This window comes from Ischnura elegans, chromosome 3 (assembly GCF_921293095.1).
Source record: "Ischnura elegans chromosome 3, ioIscEleg1.1, whole genome shotgun sequence".
NCBI classification, from domain to species: Eukaryota; Metazoa; Arthropoda; class Insecta; order Odonata; family Coenagrionidae; genus Ischnura; species Ischnura elegans.
Window position 1 is genome coordinate 126,459,494 of NC_060248.1, and position 18,119 is coordinate 126,477,612.

Consider the following 18,119-nt stretch of genomic DNA (forward strand, 5'->3'; position numbering starts at 1 on the left):
GTGACGACATTCATGAAAATTGGGTCAGCATTGAATGTGTTAAGATGGGAATGTGGAGAAGAATGAAGAAGGTGAAGTTGATAGACAGGAAGAGAAACAACGAAGTACAAGACATAGTGAATGAGAAGAGGAAACTTCTGGACAAGATTCAGAGGAGACAGAGGGTTTGGATGGAGCGTGTCCTAAGCAAGGAGTGGATGTTACAAAAAATGTGTGAAAAGTAAGAATGTGCAATAAGTGAGGAAAGGAAAGGAAGAGAATAGGATTTGTGGACAGAATGGATGGGAGCAGGCCTGAATTGTGAATTAAAAGGGAAAACAAAATTGGGATGGGTGACAGGCTAGGGTGATTTGCATAGGGCTCCATGCAAGCATCTGTTAGCTCGTGGAACATATTTTTAAAAATAACACGTGTCCTGCAGTATACATATCTGCTCTGCTTCATGCTTAGATGCAGATGCATGTCATAAGTTATGAAGTATGAAGAAAATTGGATGGTGACATGGGATAGGGGTGTAAATATACCTTGAATACTGCTGTATAATAAAAGTGTGGACAGTTAACTACCACAAGGTTAGCCTCTTGTTTAAATTCTGTCCTACCAAATAAAAAAAATGATAGATTTCTAAAAGTTGCGTTGAGGGATGAGGGAAAGGGCCAAGGGACATCAACTGGAAAGAACTTTTGGGGCGAGGGAGTGTAGATTCATTCAGAGGGTTTACATCTGAAACCATGAGCCAGGAAAGTTGTCTTGTATCATTAGGAATCAGACCACAAGTACAAGAGAAATTACTGTGTTTGTTTGATTGAATGGGAAGCTTCACAGCAGAGACCAATCCCAGCCTCTCCCTCTCTCAACAAGAAACCCTTCACAAGCACTCGGTTAACAAAAATTAAATTTTGCGAGGGTTGAAGGGGACTCACTAAGGTTGCCTCGGTTGAAATACCATTCTCTCACACACAAACACACCTAGTTACACTAATCACTGCTCGGGCTCAGCACTGGAAGAAAGTGCTTGGGTTCAAGCAATGACATGTTAATCTGGATGAGAGAGGTGAATATTTTACATAAGACATTTTACCTGCCTCAGTACATAAAAACATCTGTTTCCCAGACAGTGCCCCTGCCTTCCATATTTCACACATTACCCCTAACCCAACTTTCCTGACCACAAGTGTCCAAACTTAGTATACTGCTGCCATGCCAATAGCAATAATAGGTCGTCTCTCAGATCTTAATTAAGTTGATATAAAGTTGTATATGCCTGGTATACCTTTAAAAAGTTGTTTAATCCCAGTTTCAGGCATGTAATAGGCTGAGAAAATACAATTATACTGATCAAACCAAGAGCCAAAATAAGATTTCACTTTCAAGTTTCAGTAATATTTCAACCAGTAGTAACAGCAACACCATAAAATCACAACTTCTCTTGTTGTTCTACAATACTATTGGTTTTACTACCCTTGCATTCCCGACCTAACAGGAGTATCCCACATTCATCCCTCGGAACAATTACCAACTGCTCATTTGCAGAATATGGAAGCATGGATTAATGGACCTTTTTTCAACCCTTCCTCAAGATCGTAAAATGTGTGGAAAACGGATTCGACCTTTGAAGTCTCCCACCTAGCAAGGGACTTGCAAGGTCCAAATGGAGGCCCCGGGGGGTGGGGGCTAGAGAACCCTCTGGCACACACTAGGCGGCTTAATCACTCACCCAGGTACCCCCTGCTGCGTCGCACGGTGGCCGTGACGTCAGCTGGCGGGTTGGACACCGTCGTGGTCACGGACGCCGCCGTGACGGAGGCCGACGACGCTCCCCCCGCGCCGTTGTTCGCCGCGCTCGACTTCTGCTGTTTCTGCGAGCGTGGTTTACGCTCCGTCCGCGGGGAGGCGCAGCAGCAGCAGCAAGCGTGGAAGCAACTCGACTCCCGCGACGAACTTCCGCCACCGCTCGACTGCAATAGTAAACAGCATGACGTGAGAGCCCTTTTTTTTACCAGGCCCGGAAGTAGGGCGAGGCAGAGGGAGCATGTACCCTCAGGCGGCAGATTACAAGGGTCAGCAAAAATTCAAAAGTTTATTTTAAAAAGTTATTTGATTTTTCTAGTTAAATTATTTAACAATAACATGAATTATTAAACAATAATATCAGTAAAACTTCCTCACTGCAAACCTACGGTTTGTAATTTCCAATACGGCATCTAAAAAAAATAGCTTACGGTTGTATTATATTTTAGTGGTGGGGGAGGGGAGGGAGAGAGAGAGGGGGATGAGGGGAGGGGAGGTGGCAAACTGTCTTTGCCCCCCCTGACAAAAACTCTTAGCTACGGCCCTCTTTTTTTCTATGTTTCGGTAAAAGTTTACTTTTATTACCATGCACATATCTATGTATTTCCATTGCAATTTCATGTATTAACTTGTGTGACGCCAAATCATGGGGGATAAAACCTCCCCCCATAGAGCTCAGAGAAGTTTTTAAGTTTAATCCATTTTACTTAATTGGATTGATATTACTAATAGAATAGTGTAAAGATTAATAAAATATCCCTCAGAAGGCCGTAAAACTCAACATTTTGAACCACTTAACTTGAAATTCCGCAATTTACTATTCTCGCACATACCGCTTATCCTGGTGGGTATTACATACCCCACACACCCCGGTATTAGTTGCACCTTAACCCCCCCCAGCCTTAATTCCTAGTTGCGCCCCTGGTTTGACTTATAACCATATTAATAATAATAAGTGAGGATGGTACTTCTACATCATAAAATGAAATCAAGTTGAAAATCATCACTTCATTGTCACCCAAAAAGTTCTAACACACGTTTCAGAATCCAAGACAAGCTCAATTTTATGATTCAGGTGTTTCATAAACATCGAATCTTGGAAAAGATTCCTATTCTGGAGGCCCACGAATTTCTTCCTTGGTTTTAGCCTCACTAAAACGAAGACTTTAAGTTAAAAATTGAAATTCAGCTCCTGTCTTGTCGATTGCTTTCACAAAATATTTCATCTGTGCTAGTTTGATGTGCAATGGTGGCAAGCGAATAGTTTTTGTCGGAACCAGGGAAACATAGACGACATTTTTATAACCATGTGTGAAGCTTTCTCGCAGAGGCCAGTTCCGTAAGATGTATTTTTTTTTCTCAGGCGCTAACTACACTCATAACCGTCATCTGATAATTCCTCATCACGTTAATCATCACTCCGCTGACACGATTCCTCTAGAATAAGGAGAATATTTACTTCATCATATGGTTGCACCAATTTCATTCTTTGAACCCTAGAAATTTCAGATATCAAGGGGTCTTAAGTAGTTCAATGAGCATTGTTTAATAAATGACAGAGATCCTTTTCAACTTTCGATAAAATGTCCATGAATCTCAATACGCATGGCATTTAACATGTCCAATTAACCCTAAGCAGTGTGTTACGTAAGGAAAAAAGTAACGATAGCATAATTATATACCCTTAATGCACAGATTACAAGACTCAAGTTCGCTACAGCGTTTTAAATTTAACTGCGCCAAAAACACTATGGTCTTTTATCTTTAATCCTGCTGTCTTCTTTTCAAAACTTCAGGAATATTCCGCCATTCCATACTTGAAAAAAATCCCACTTCCCCGTCTTTAAAAATGCATGATTTTCCTAAGCCAAGATCTAAGCAAAACTGAATTTTAGCAAAAAAAAATTCGGACTGCCGATGTTTATGGGCACTTAGGGTTTTTCACGTGGTGACAATTTTGATCCTATAATATCATCGCCTTTTTCCGGAGTCGAAAAACTGTATATTGGCCAGCTTTTTTCACATTGAAACAACCGGTCCCCTTGAGACCTCAAAACTCGAACATAACCTCAAAAATTTTATACCACTGTTCACTTTTTACGATGTTTCAATCTCCATTTTTTTAAATTATTTTTTTTCGAAGAAGGCAAACGTAATACGGACATAAATTTAAGATGTTTTTTTTTTTCAAAAAAGTTGACGCAAAAATAACATTTTACGTTCTTTTAAAATCTACGTTAGCGATTACTTTTTTTTAGCAAAGAAAAGACATGACGTAAAACTAAGTTCTTTCCCTAACAACCACCGCTTACACACACAGCACACCAATAGGTTCTACTAACAATGGGGTTCATCATTTTGCGCGCGCTTTTCAAATTTCGCCGGTTTCGAATTTATATTTATACATAATTAATATTCTAAATAATTAGAATCCACGACATTCCGCATGAATAAGCCATGTCGCGTAGATTGAATGGGTTTGAGATGATACACTATACACTGATTTCTCACCCGAAAAGTATTCCGATTCAACATACGATGGAATTCACTATCGGTGATGGAATCCTATCGGTACTGCGGAACAAGTTTGCACTCAGAAACTTGTCTGCCTACCTAGAAAGCCTAATGCGGGACATCATAGTTAATAAATCATTACAAAACGGGTTCATTCAATGCTCAATGGACAGTGTTAGTTATCAAATTTTCTTTATAGTCTGAGGGATTTAATTTTTAAAAATCTGAAGCATTTGCTGATGGCAGTGCTAGAGAAATGAATATTAGGTTATTAGGAATTAATAATAGGTTATTTCATGCCAATGCATCGAAATGTGACCATCGAGGTATCAATCAAAAATTTTCAATGTCAAAATGTAAAAACTAAAACATGTCCGTAATTTTTATTGCCATGTGATAATAGATTCAATAAAATTTCGTGTCAAATGTTTAGTTATGATATTTATAATACAGTGATAGATAAAATACGAGAATAATATAAAGAAATTAATCTGCATACATGTTACATCTGCGATGAAAATGACTGATTCGGTTTTCTAGGCAGAAATATTTTTTTTTAAAGAAACTAATTTACCTTTTAAAAAATTAAGCCAAAAAAATGTCTTCATAAGATCAGGAAAAATCACCGAATGAAGCAGTAAAGACAAACAAGCCAATTTGACATGGAGTAATGAAGAAATAAAACGAGTGCTTTTTATTCAGCAATCACTTATAACGATGTGTGTTAACAAATTGTTTAAATAGTATCTCATCGTCGAAAAAAACAAATAGTATCATTATCAAATGAAATTCACTAACTCTTGGTTTACTTTGTGGTATTCCATTATATGTTTTTCCTGGATATCACACAATTACTTATACCACTTATTTTTTATCAGAGCGCGACCCGAGTTTCAATGAATTATCATCATTTTCAGTCAAGATATTCATCTTCTTCAGTTTCACTGAATTATCATCATCGATCTTTATTTATTATAAGATAAACAAATCATAATTTGCGCCTGAAGATGATGATAATTCATTGAAACCCGGGTCGCGCTATGATAAAAATATGTGGTATGAGTAATTGTGTATATCCAGGAAAAACTTAGTATCATAATTAACCATTATGGCATGAACAAACTTGAAGAATAAGTCATACTAGGAGCTTATCTGATCCAAATCTTGATTGGTTTCACCGCTTAAGTTTCGTCAAATGCCTATTTCTAATAATATCAGGGTGGCAAACTGATATTTGCCCACCTGACAAAACTACGCCCCTGACAAAGGGCTGCTCGTGGCACTTACCTCGCTGCCGGAGCGTCGCCTCCTGTGTTTGGCGCCGAAGAGGGCGCGCGCACCGCGGGAGAAGAGTCCGCCGATGCAGGAGAGGTAGAGAAGCATGAGCGGGATGCCGAGGGCCGCGTAAGCCATCGTCACCGTCTTCCCAAGCGCCGTCCGGGGCGACACACTGCCGTATCCTGTAGGGGGACGGAAAGAATAACGTAAGGGATAGCACGGTACTTATACATCACACGAGGAAAACCATTTCCATGAAAATTGGCGTAATTTAAATAATCTTACTATGCGTAAATCTGTTGTGTAGCGGGGCGATACAAAGACCCTTATTATATAACGTGAAATTATATGAGACTGCAATAGGGTGGTTCCCTATTATTTTTTATTGCCTAAATCGAAAGATTATTACTCCTGGAGTACGTATTTCACGCTTTTAGATTTTTAAACAACGAAATATATTTTTAGCGATTAATAGAAAAAGTGAAAATTTTCAAGCGCGCGAAAACGCGACGGCTAAGTATGAATGCTGGGAAAACGCCGTGTGACGTCATTCTGGTTCCCGCTGTCGGCGTGTGAGGTGACCTTGGGGCGAGGCTTTGAGCGCTGATACGATGCAGGCTGCTAGCAGGTAGCAGAGTACCATGCTAGCTGGTAGCGCTTGGCTTAAATAAGGATTATCAATACCCTATCAAGCGAAGGAAACTTTCCGATCTTGGGCAGTTTTAATGTGTGATTATTAAGAGATGTTTCCCTGAGCTCTGTGCCTCATGCATGCATTGGTAATCTCAGACGATGTAAAGCTCCTATCTACTCGTATAGAAACTAGGTCCCTGTGGCGTCACGTGGAGTGGCATCGCATGGGCGCCATTCTGGCCTTTTTCAGATGAGGATAAAATTGACCATTGCCATTCGTCTGAACTGGGATTTCTAAAACCAAATAATTTATGTATATTAAATACACTAATGGTGGGTAACGAATCGCAACCAATGCCTTTCGATTTTTTTTGATGAAGGAAACTACCCTATGGTAAAATTTATTTTTCAGATAATGTAAATATCATCAATGTTATCAACCTGGGGCGGAACCAACCCATGGGCTCGGGCGGCAACGTGGTCCTGAGGGCCTCAACGAGCAAGACTCCCTTCTAAAGAAAAAAACATAAAAAACGGACTAGACATTTACATGAGCTTTTTTTAGGGTAAACACAAAGTGAACTGAAATCATTCAATTTACAACTCAGACTAATAGCCTTTTTAGTTCTATGTAAACGGGTCCACTAATTTATTTTTAAACGATTTTAATTTCTCCTGGTGAATAGTATTGATGAATTCTTCTCGGGTTGTCAGCCAGGTTAATTCTGTCGCATAAGTCGACGATTCGAGAGACGACTTGTCTCCCATCTTCAAGGCCGTGTTACACTATGGAAGTCCAATTTCACACTCAAAGAGTAACAAAGAGACTTTCAATGAGTAAAACGGCTAATACAACAGAATTAACTAGGCTGACAACCCGAGAAGAATTCATCAATACTTTATTTTTGTCTACCTTATAAACTATCACTGCAGGGGTCTCGCCTGTTCTTTCATTTTACAGTTCACGTAATTGCAGAGTCATAGAAGGTGCTGAAAGCCCCTACGGCTCGCGGAGGCCGTCAGGGGCCTTCAGCCCTGGGGCCCAGCAGGGCCCCGGGCCACGGTGGGAATTCCCGCCCGCCCGCCCCCTCCAGCTCGCCTGATTGTTTTATTTAGAAAGCTTGAGTACCACTTTAGACACCAGATGGCACGAGAATCTCTCAGCCATTCAGGCGCCTGAACGAAACTTGGCTCACGTATAATTTGTTTCCTTATGGATGCAGAATGAAAGAATATTTAAAAACTTAATTAAATTTTCTACGAAAAGAAACAGAACTATTTTACTCGGACTCAAATAATTGAATGAACGACATGTCTTTAAAAAGGCTCCTGCATACTAACAGTGCAGCTGGAGCTATATTTATCATTAAAAGTGTTTGCCTTACGTTCGAAACTTAATAAGATATCCTCGTAATTAGCTCATAAATGTGACGGCAACTAATAATGAAGCCTACCTAATTACCAACCCAGTACCAAATCGGTATTTAGCGTTGTATTGTTCTGAAGCAGTACCAATAAACACGGGAGTGAAAACGTATGTTCTTGAACTTTGACCGTTGTATGATACACTAATTTTTTCATAAGCTGGAACACTGAATTTATTAAAGAAAAATATTTATCTTGACCTTCCATAGGCTTCGGCTCCTCCTCAGATCCTTCTTAATTACTGGGCATAATTTATGTCCATTAAAAGCCTAGAGTGAGGCTAATACAACCTTAATTTAGAAAATTTTGATACATCTGCCGGATACACACAACAAAATTTTATGGATACGCAATAATGACTACCTGATGGATCCATACATTCGCGAATAAAATTTCACTGTCGAAAAATACAATTTTTTTGATATATCGATAGCTTCATCGCCTGACCTAAAGATTGCTGATTCGAGTCCCGAGATAGGTTACCCCTATCCAGGCCATGGATTTTCGTGTACGTTTAATTGTCAACTGTTATGAAAACCCAGATGTAAAGGCCAAATAAAAAATAATTAAAAAAATAAATAAGAAGAAAAAGAATATAAAAACCAGCTAAAACTGTTTCCTAACCGTCAGACAGCGATTGATGAGAAAATAATATAAGCGAATTATAGATTTTGCCTTGTCTTTAGGTTATAGACATTTTTATCTGGAGGTAAAAGCAATATTTATCAGTGTAAGCCGCCGGTAAACCAGTAAGATTGGATGCTTGATTTACAAACGATCATTGTAATAACAATCAGAGATGGGCAGTATCGAAAATACTTGTATTTGAAATACGTATTTTCGATACATTTGTAGTTTGTAATTTGTATCGGAAATACATTTTCTTAGAGTATTTTGTATTTTGTAATGAAAATACATCTAAAGAGTAATTTGTATTTTTAAAATACATTCAAAATCAAAATACATATAATTTTTTTGTGTGTAATTTGTAAGAGCGCACGACGATATGGCAGGGATACCGAATCAGTATTAGCCTGCCATCTATAGAGCAATAAATTGCCCCTTAATATACTTCTGTATAAACCTTTTCAGATGACCCGGGACATTCCTCATTCAATGTTTTAAATAGGAATGAAATTGAAGTATTGCAATTTCTAGGTGACAAATCGAAATGTCTGTCAACGTTAAGTGCATATCCGGCTGTAAAAAAGTTGTTTTTACGTTATAACTCTGGCCTCACATCCAGTGCTCCTGTGGAAAGGTTATTTTCTTTTGCAGGATTTATTCACAATTGCAAAAGAAGTAATTTAGCAGTCTCTATGTTTGAAACATTATTGCTTTTGAAGGGAAAGGAGGATTAAGTGAGACTAGTGAAATAAACAAATTATTACCATATATTCCCCATATTATTTAAGAGATTTTGCCCTGGATAATGGTCTGATTGCCAATTACTTATAAATACGTTGTAAGAATGTTTGAGCCTCTCATTCTAAAAATAGTTCATATTTGAATTGATTTTAATTTTTTATTAGATAAGAACTTCGGTTAAGGTATGTATTTTGTATTTTAAGAATGTATTTTGAAATTACATTTGTATTTAGTATCGAAAATACAATTTTTAGAAGTAATTTGTATTTTGTATTTGAAATACAGATTTTAAAAGTAATTTGTATTTTGTATCTAAAATACATTTGACGTGTATTTTGCCCATCTCTGATAACAATCGATGGGAATGCGGGTGACGAGATAAGGGGACCAATTCAAAAAGAGCATGGAGAATTCAACATTTTTGAAACCTTTGGAATCCAATAGCCTCCGAAATTCTTCTTTTATTCTTTGAATCGCTATTTTCACCCACGGATTTTATTTCTTTCCCGTACTCGGTGATCAATAAAAATATTTTTTTATTAAAACCTCCTTCACCAAAGAGCTAGGCCACGATTACTTTGGAATTTATATCCCAACGAAACCTAAAGCATTAAGGTAGAATAAGAATTTATAATCATAATTGAAAAAAATATTGTTTTATAATTACATTATCGCATTTATATCTATCCACTACTCCTACCGCAGTGAAAGGATGGTCTGAGATTTTGTTTATTTCACTCCTAGAAATTTTGACCGCTCCCACTTAGGTGAAAATGCCTTTCGAAAGATTTATTTTACTTGATTCTTTAATTTTCCTTAATAATTTAGGTACTTTTGATTTCAATTTGGGCAATGGGAGCAATAAATGAAAAGGAGACTTCGTGTATTTCCACTGATTTATTTCGTCCGTACGACATGTTTCGAACCATAGAGGTCATTGTCAAGTACCTAATAATGACGTCTATGGTTTGAAACATGTCGTACGGACGAAATAAAACAGTGGAAATCAACGAAGTCTCCTATTCATTTTCGAGTATTAACTTACACATAGTTGAGCCTAATACAATTGAACGAAGGGAGCAATAAAGGCTTGCTGACCCTTGGCAAACGGCAAAAACATCATTTGATGACGAATGAATCGTCATATTAAGGAAGTCGTAAGTTATCTAAGTAACAGGAAGCCGTAGGTTATATTATTACTCCCTTTGGTTCGCGACGCAAAACTAACTCAAAAGTGATTCTATTTCATTGATGGACGTAGAAAAAATATAGCTGTTACAGGGACTTGGAGTTGGAGCATGCCAATTAGTTCGAACGAATGAATGAAAGTTGATGTGAATCTTCATTTCGTTAGCTCAGCGACCTGCACTTCGGACGGCTCTCTAACCATCCCTTGTTTTCGAAACACACGAATCGCTCCGAATCGCATGGATACACTCACCATCCGTTTCCAATATTGCAGCCCTCATCGCAACTTTATGCCCAATTATCCATTCTTCCTCCTCTCTCCTCTTGCACAGGAAACCAACGTCCATGGCCCCGAGGTTTGCGAGGCGAGATATGGAATAAGGAACTTCTTACCTCGTATGCCCTCACCTCTAAGCAGTGAAGATATCTCGGGTTTTGCAACGGGTTAGGTCGTCGAAATCTCTTTTCAACGTTTTGACAAGCAACTCGCCCGTAGTCTTCAGGGAATAAGGAATCAAATGAAGACGATGGGCTAGTTGCTTGTCGAAACGTTAGAAGGAGATATGGAGGACTTTATCCGGTGCAAAACCCGAAAAACATTCACTGCTAAAGATGAAAAATTTCTCGGGATTCCCACCGGATGTGGTGTTGGGCTAATTCTTCCAACATTTCAATGGCTGAGTCTGCCATCATCTTCAGGGGTTTACTCTTAATGGTACTTTTTACGGTACTTATTTGTTTATTTAAATAATAAATAAATAAAGAAGTACCGTAAAAAGGACCAAATCGGTATTCAGCGTTCTTTTGTTCTGAAGCAGTACCTAGGAAAACGGGAGGGAAAACGTATGTTCTTTAAAACTTTGTCCGTAAAATATTATTTAAATAAATAAATAAGTACCGTAAAAAAGTACCATTAAGAGTAAACCCTTGAAGACTATGGCAGACTCAGCCATGGAAACGTTGGGAGAATTAACCCAATACCACACCCGGTGGGATTCCCGAGAAATATTTCATCAATCTAGACGCCGGGAAAACCTAAAATTTTACATTCACTGCTATTGCTCGCCGGAAAAGAATCAGACGTTACTTCACCCCTAAGATTTCCACCTGATGCTATTGTATGATCACAGATCATGTTTCTTCCAACGTATAATATTAGTGCTAAAGCTTTGATGTCTTGAGCAAAATGAAGTTTCATTTTTGTAAAAAAATGAATTTTGCCATTTAGTGAAAATTGCTCGTTTACCGAACGATTAACTGAAACTTTGTTCACGAAAGGAGCGGTTAAGTGGAGGTCACAAATTTGAGGGAGCCGTCTTATGAAAAGGTGATTCAATAGGGTAAATATTTCGAATGATAAACAAATTATATTATTATAGAATTTACGTTTCGTAAAATCGAAAAAAATGGCAAGGGCGGCTACATACAACAAAGAATAATAACCGTTAAAAAAGGGTGTACAAAGGAAGAGGTAAGTGCATACTGAGAATGTTTTCGTATAAACGGTCAACACCTTAAAAACCAACGGTATATATTCATGCCACGTTGGTACTTTTATGGCTATTCAAACTTATATATCCGAAATTTCAAACCAACCCGATGCTTGGTGTGGATAGGTGAGGGTAAAGCTCACCCCTGTCTAAGCCAGAGGCGAGTAAATGTCACACATTCAGGGTAAGAGGCCGCTCCCATTCCGTGTGCACCAATAGAGGTTTTGTTGGGAACGTTCGAAAGGTTTACCCGGAAACCCTGGGACCCTTTAATCTAACCCAAACATTCCGTTAACATAGCTTTCACAATAAAAAAAAATAAGCAAGGCTAAGTTCATTGAACTAGGTCAAACGTGTTAGGAGACAGACCACCCATTAGGAGAAAAATAACTCAATAAAATTTTGCTAGAGTCACATCGATTCGTTTACTTTTCTTGTCTCGTCATAAATTAGCACAGTATCAAAATTTAAAGCACGGGAATAGAACTTATAAGTATCTTATGTATCGGGGTTCTATAGACACAACATCGCTCGGGGTTGAACTGAAAAATATTGCGTGCCTACATCGCTACAGAACTCAATATCGATGGCTAAGTTCTAACAACACGTATCCCAAATTCGGCCGGTTTTAGACAGGTATCTTAAACAAAGTGTAATAACATTAAAAAAATAAAATGCAAGAAAAAATACAACGCTTTGCTTGCAAATGAATGCTTCTTTTTCAGTTTTATGAACTTTTGGTTTTTAATCTCAGTGTACAAGTAAAAAAAAAAAAATTAATCGTTTTTTTGCTCTCCCGAAAAGTTGCTATTTTTCATATAGGTACGTATTGTTAGAACTTAGCCATCGATATGCCATCATACTCACTCGACAACTCTTGTCAACAGGTACTTTGATTCTCATTCTTGCTTCAGGAAACTAGGGTATTTTCTATTGGCATCATCAGTCACAGTAAAAATTAGCAATGAGGAACTTGCATGGGTCGTAGATTGCTCTAAAAACTATTTTGAATAAGTCAAATGGATACATTAGCTCGCAATAATACCTTCAGTTTCTCCATTAAATATCAAAAGACATAAAAAAATTGCATTTAAAATCGAGAAAAATTTCTCTGAGCCGACCACTGCGCGAAGACACCCGAGCGTTGCCGAGGCCAGGCGTGACGTCATAGGTGCCTAAACAACCGTGGGGAGTAGGGAAATACGCTGAGCGCTTGGTGTAAAATTTGTTTTGAGGGAGTATTTAGCCGCTCATCGTCACTTTATTTTGCTCTGTTATTCTTGGGCAAGTTTTCCTATTGCTATTGTGCCTAGATTATTACTTGGGATATTAATAATGCGGCATCGGGATGATGAAATACAAGCGTTTCACTTCGTGGTGTTTTAGTTATTAGAAAAATGGATGATAACGTTGCCACTCGTTCGAATAGTACACCTGAAATTCATCTACGTCTACATTATACACCGCAAGCCGCCTATAAGGCGTGTGGCATGGGATGTTAGGACACCAGCCTTTTTTTAGGACACTAAAAATTGATGCCACGACCCTTATGGAATTTGTTAAGACAAATTATTGACTGAAGAGACCTGAAGAGATAACCTGGAAGAGACTCTTACCCACGGACCAATCAGAACGCACCTAGTCCAAACCAAGGCCTATATAAGACGGGCAAAAACCTGCATCCGATACTTCGTACCTGACGACGCTAGCTGCAACGCCGGCGAAACTGTCGTCTTGAAGATGATTCGACGCGGAGGTCAACCCGGAAACCTTGCTACGCAAGACAAATTATTGCTATACGTTGGCGGCAAACCGAGTTGTAAAAGAAAATTGTAATACTGGAGGATAACGATCGTAAGCTGTGCTGTTGAATTTGGCAACGCCGGATTAGCGGAGAAGGTAGTCCTATCCGTCCTACGGTACGAATTCACAGCAAAACAGTCTGCACACAATCCACATGTGAGATCGCGATCAGTTCCGCTGCCAACACACACACAAGCTACAACCTATTTCAATAATATAGGTAAATCCATAAAAAATATACTAGCATATACCATAAAAATATAGCGGGAAATAGGCAAATACTCTTATCAAAAACTGGATGTCACTGTCACATTCTTATATTCATCACGTACAACTTACAATAACAGAACTCGTTATGATGAAAACAACTATTTATTCACAGATTTAAACCCTTAAATTAGCCCACACAAGTGACACAGGTGACATTTCTCACTACTATTCGTTGAAATAATGGAATAACAAACTTCACACACAGTTTTTATTTCAATAGCGTGATCGTGAAATGTCATATCTACGGTGAACAACGGAGATTAGCACGCCACTGACAATTTTTACACTACTGTTAGACATTTATCGATAGCGTAATAGCACTTTTCACAATTCAATCACGATGGAACACTGATAACTCTTGGCCGATATTTTTCAACCTTGTCAAACTTTGTGCATTACAACCACTGGCACTGTGATTATTAGCAGTAGCTCAACGGGAGACGTCACGTTGAAAATAACACTATTTTAGCACAAAAATGTTCCTAGATGTCTCCAATCAGCGAGCAAAAGTTTCATTGACTGGAATTCACCCCATAATACAAGCACAGACAGTCCTAAACGACGAATTCTCCGGTGCCTACGAATAAACGGATGAAGTTATTGTATATAAAAGCTAAGCGGACATCAGTAAACATCAAAATCGTTCTAATTGCATACTTAAATGAATGATATGCCGTCGATAACATCAACTTACAATTAACGTATCCCCCTTCCAATGCCCGTGGCTCAGACTCCTACAACGATGTTATTTAGGTATTATATAATTTTTGGTTTAACTGCTCCAGTTTTATATTTTATGCCCGTACTCAGATATTAATATTATAAATAATGCAAAATATGAGGGCTTCCAAGCCTCTATCGTCGAATATTTATCTTTAAATATAAAATAATCAACACGTCTAACAAACGAAGCTCTCACAACTGCTGGCAACTATTACAAACAATCACAACAATAGCTTCGCGTGATGTTTAGGCACCTTTGACGTCATCGAGGCTTCGTCGGCAGTGGCTTGGGGGGTGAGGTAGTTTTTCCCGCGCTTTAAAATTCGTAATATTTATCATTAAATATCTCGCGAAGGAAAACTCAGATAAACATGCGGTTTTCTTTGTTGTATTCAGAAAATAATTTTCTGTCCGCCTGTGAAATAAAAAAAAATCATGCAAGTTCCCCATTATTAGTCCTCAGCAACAATCCGAAGATTGGTTTGATGTAGCCCCTTTCTCCGCTCTCTTGTCGGCCAATCTCTTAATATTTGCGTATTTATTTTCTTTTTCATCTTTAATAACTTGTTATATGTAATTCACACTAGGCCTCCCTTTGCCTTTCTTTCAATCCACTCGTCCTTTCAAGATTGTTTTCATCTGGCCGTCTTGACTCACTATGTGTTTTCGTGACTGTATTTTCCATTTATTAGCTATTTTTAATTTATTATTTAAACTTATCGTGATGACCTCAGTACTGTAGATCTGTACACCAGTGCCGGCTATTTCCAATGCTTTAGTGATATTTCTTAAAAACCAACCTCTAATGCGAGGAATAGGTGTTTAGTACCATTTTGAAGAATGAACTTTGCATTTGCTTTTTTTTCATTTGTTCATTTAGAGATTAGTATCAATCTGTTACAAAATGGCATACTACGATTTTTCAATAGCGGATGGCGAAATATTAAGCCCACAGCACGCAAGTAGGGTGGTTTCCTATTATTTCTTTATTGCCTAAATCGAATGATTATTACTCCTGGAGTACGTATTTTACGCTTTTAGATTTTTAAATGACGATATCTATTTTTCACGATTAAATGAAAAGTGAAAAATTTCAAGCGCGCGAAAACGCGGCGGGTAAATATGAATGCCGGGAAAACTCCGTGTGACGACGTTCTGGTTCCCGCTGCCGCAAGTGAGGTGACCTTGGGGCGAGGCTTTGAGCGCTGATACGACTCAGGATGCTAGCAGGTAGCAGAGTACCCTGCTAGCTGGTAGCGCTTGGCTTAAATAAGGATTATTAATACCTTATCAAACGAAGAAAACTTTCCGACCTTAGGCAGTTTTAATAGGTGATTATTAAGAGGTGTTTCCCTGAGCTCTGTGCCTCATGCATGCATTGGTAATCTCAGACGATGTAAAACTCCTATCTACTCGTATAGAAACTAGGTCCCTGTGACGTCACGTGGAGTGGAATCGCATGGGCGCCAATCTGGCCTTTTTCAAATGAGGATAAAATTGACCATTACCATTCGTCTAAACTGGGATTTCTAAAACCAAATAATTTGTATATTATGAATACACTACTGGTGGGTAACGAATCGCAATCAATGCCTTTCGTTTTCCATGATGAAGAAAACTACCCTATCGTAAACGTGTTTCTGCACCCTACCATTCGTATTACCCCTTCCCGCAGCTAAAACACATACTCTTCGATGAGTAACGCCGTGTGTTTTCTCTCGGGCCAGCCATATACTCTGTTTCCTCCACCTTCCCCTCCTGGCTTCATCCTCCGTGGTAGCTCCGCCCTCCCCCTCCTCCAGACCACCCCTCACCCATCCATTCTGGCGGAAAAAGGCAATCCACGTATCAATTACTGATATCGCTCCTCGCCCGTAACTTATTTCCCCTCCTCGGACCCTTAGTCTGGAACCTACGTCATGGCTTTCCCCCCTCCCCTCCCTGAGGGTTTTGTGATGGTGGTGTTGGGGTGGGGGGAAAGGGTTACCCCTCCCCCACCCTTCGTCTTCCTTCGGAAGGAATCCTACTTCCCCATCCACCTTCCTCCCGCCCCTCCACCCGTGTCTTCATCCGTGAGACATTGACAATATGGCGGCAGGGGTGCGATAAAAATCTTGTTATCGTAGCCTCCCACACCCACCTCAACGTTCCCGCTGTCCTTTCCTGCCACCGTAACGGTGTTTTCTCTTCTTCTGTCCGGCTGTGATATGACTCTCGCCCAAACGAATTCTTCCCCCCTTTCAATTCCATTCGTTTGTGCCCACGTGTTATGGAGCCTTTCTCTCCTTCTCCTCCTCGCATCCTTTGCTTTCTCCCCAGCTCGGTGACCAGGTCTAAATAGGGCGTTTCCTTCATCAAAGAAAACGAAATGCACCTCACAGGACGGCAGCGGAAACCAGAAATACGTCACACGGAATTTTCCCATCATTCCTACTTAGCCGTCGCGTTTTCGCGCGCTTGAAAATTTTCACTTTTTGTTTAATCGCGAAAAATAGATATCGTAATTTAAAAATCTAAGAGCGTGAAATGCATACTCCAGGAGTAATAATTTTTCGATTTAGGCCATAAAAAAGTAATAGGAAACCACCCTATTTCGTTGAATCATTATTGGAATATCCGATCATGTATCCGATATCGTGGCATCGCATGGGCGCCATTCTGGCCTTTTTCAAATGAGGATAAAATTGACCATTGCCATTCATCTGAACTGGGATTTCTAAAACCAAATAATTTGTATATTATGAATACACAAATGGTAACGAATCGCAATCAATGCCTTTCGTTTTCTTTCACGAAGGGAACTACCCTATTAAAAACAAAATGATGCAAAATATTGGAAAAAATGTGGATCGCATTGCACTCATCGCCTCCCCGCGAAAATTTTTGAAAACCGATTAAAATGCGACCCAAATGTAAACAGAAATCAACCTTCTTTGGGATGAAATAGGGCCTCCTGTATGCAGTTCCCATTGACTCAATTGTTCGATTCCCGGCCCAGAGGAATTTTTTACTGCGGCAATTAATATGGATTTCACCGTTCACGCGACAGACCTAAAATATATAGACACATTTACCGCGAAGCGCGCAGTTTGCGCTGGAATGGAGCTCACCTTTCGCTGTCGGCTTTTAAGTCCTTCGCGTTACCATCTTGGAATGATCGTAACAGCCCAACATTTAGCAGTGTAAATCTCGGTAAAATTGCCATCAGCATTAAAAAAATCTGGATGACGTAGCAGTGGTCCGGAAACACCCGTGGTTCGATTTCCGGTCTAGGGGATTTTTTTAAATTATTAAAATTAAAAAGAAGAACTTTGTGCTTTCACATGAATATTTATTCACACATTTACAACCATGGTTTCAACGTTAGACGTCATCATCAGGTGAACTCTAGTAGAGAGGTCCATCACATCACATGGAGGGGGGAGGGTTCAAGTGAGAGAGAGCTCTCTCACCTGAACCATCCCCCCTCCACCTGCCACACCCTCCCTAAGGAAGCCTCCTCCCCCTAACTTTTTTCTACCATATGACCAAGTTCTTTCCCCCTCCCTCTTCTCTGTTGACCAATCCGTTGAAACCTAATTACCTTCCACCCCTCCCCCCCTCCTAGCCTGGTATAAAAGGATGTGATGGACCTCT

At 39.3% G+C, this 18,119-nt stretch overlaps 1 protein-coding gene across 1 annotated transcript in view; it reads right to left on the bottom strand.

Annotated features, from left to right (window-relative positions):
- Nucleotides 1–18,119, bottom strand: part of LOC124156550 — a 1,117,512-nt gene that overhangs the window by 14,172 nt on the left and 1,085,221 nt on the right. Inside the window, exons 11-12 of the mRNA XM_046531158.1 lie at nt 5,593–5,765; nt 1,718–1,958 (exon numbers count right to left, since the gene is read on the bottom strand). Coding sequence (XP_046387114.1) covers nt 1,718–1,958; nt 5,593–5,765 — 414 coding nt within the window. The remainder of the gene's footprint in view (nt 1–1,717; nt 1,959–5,592; nt 5,766–18,119) is intronic.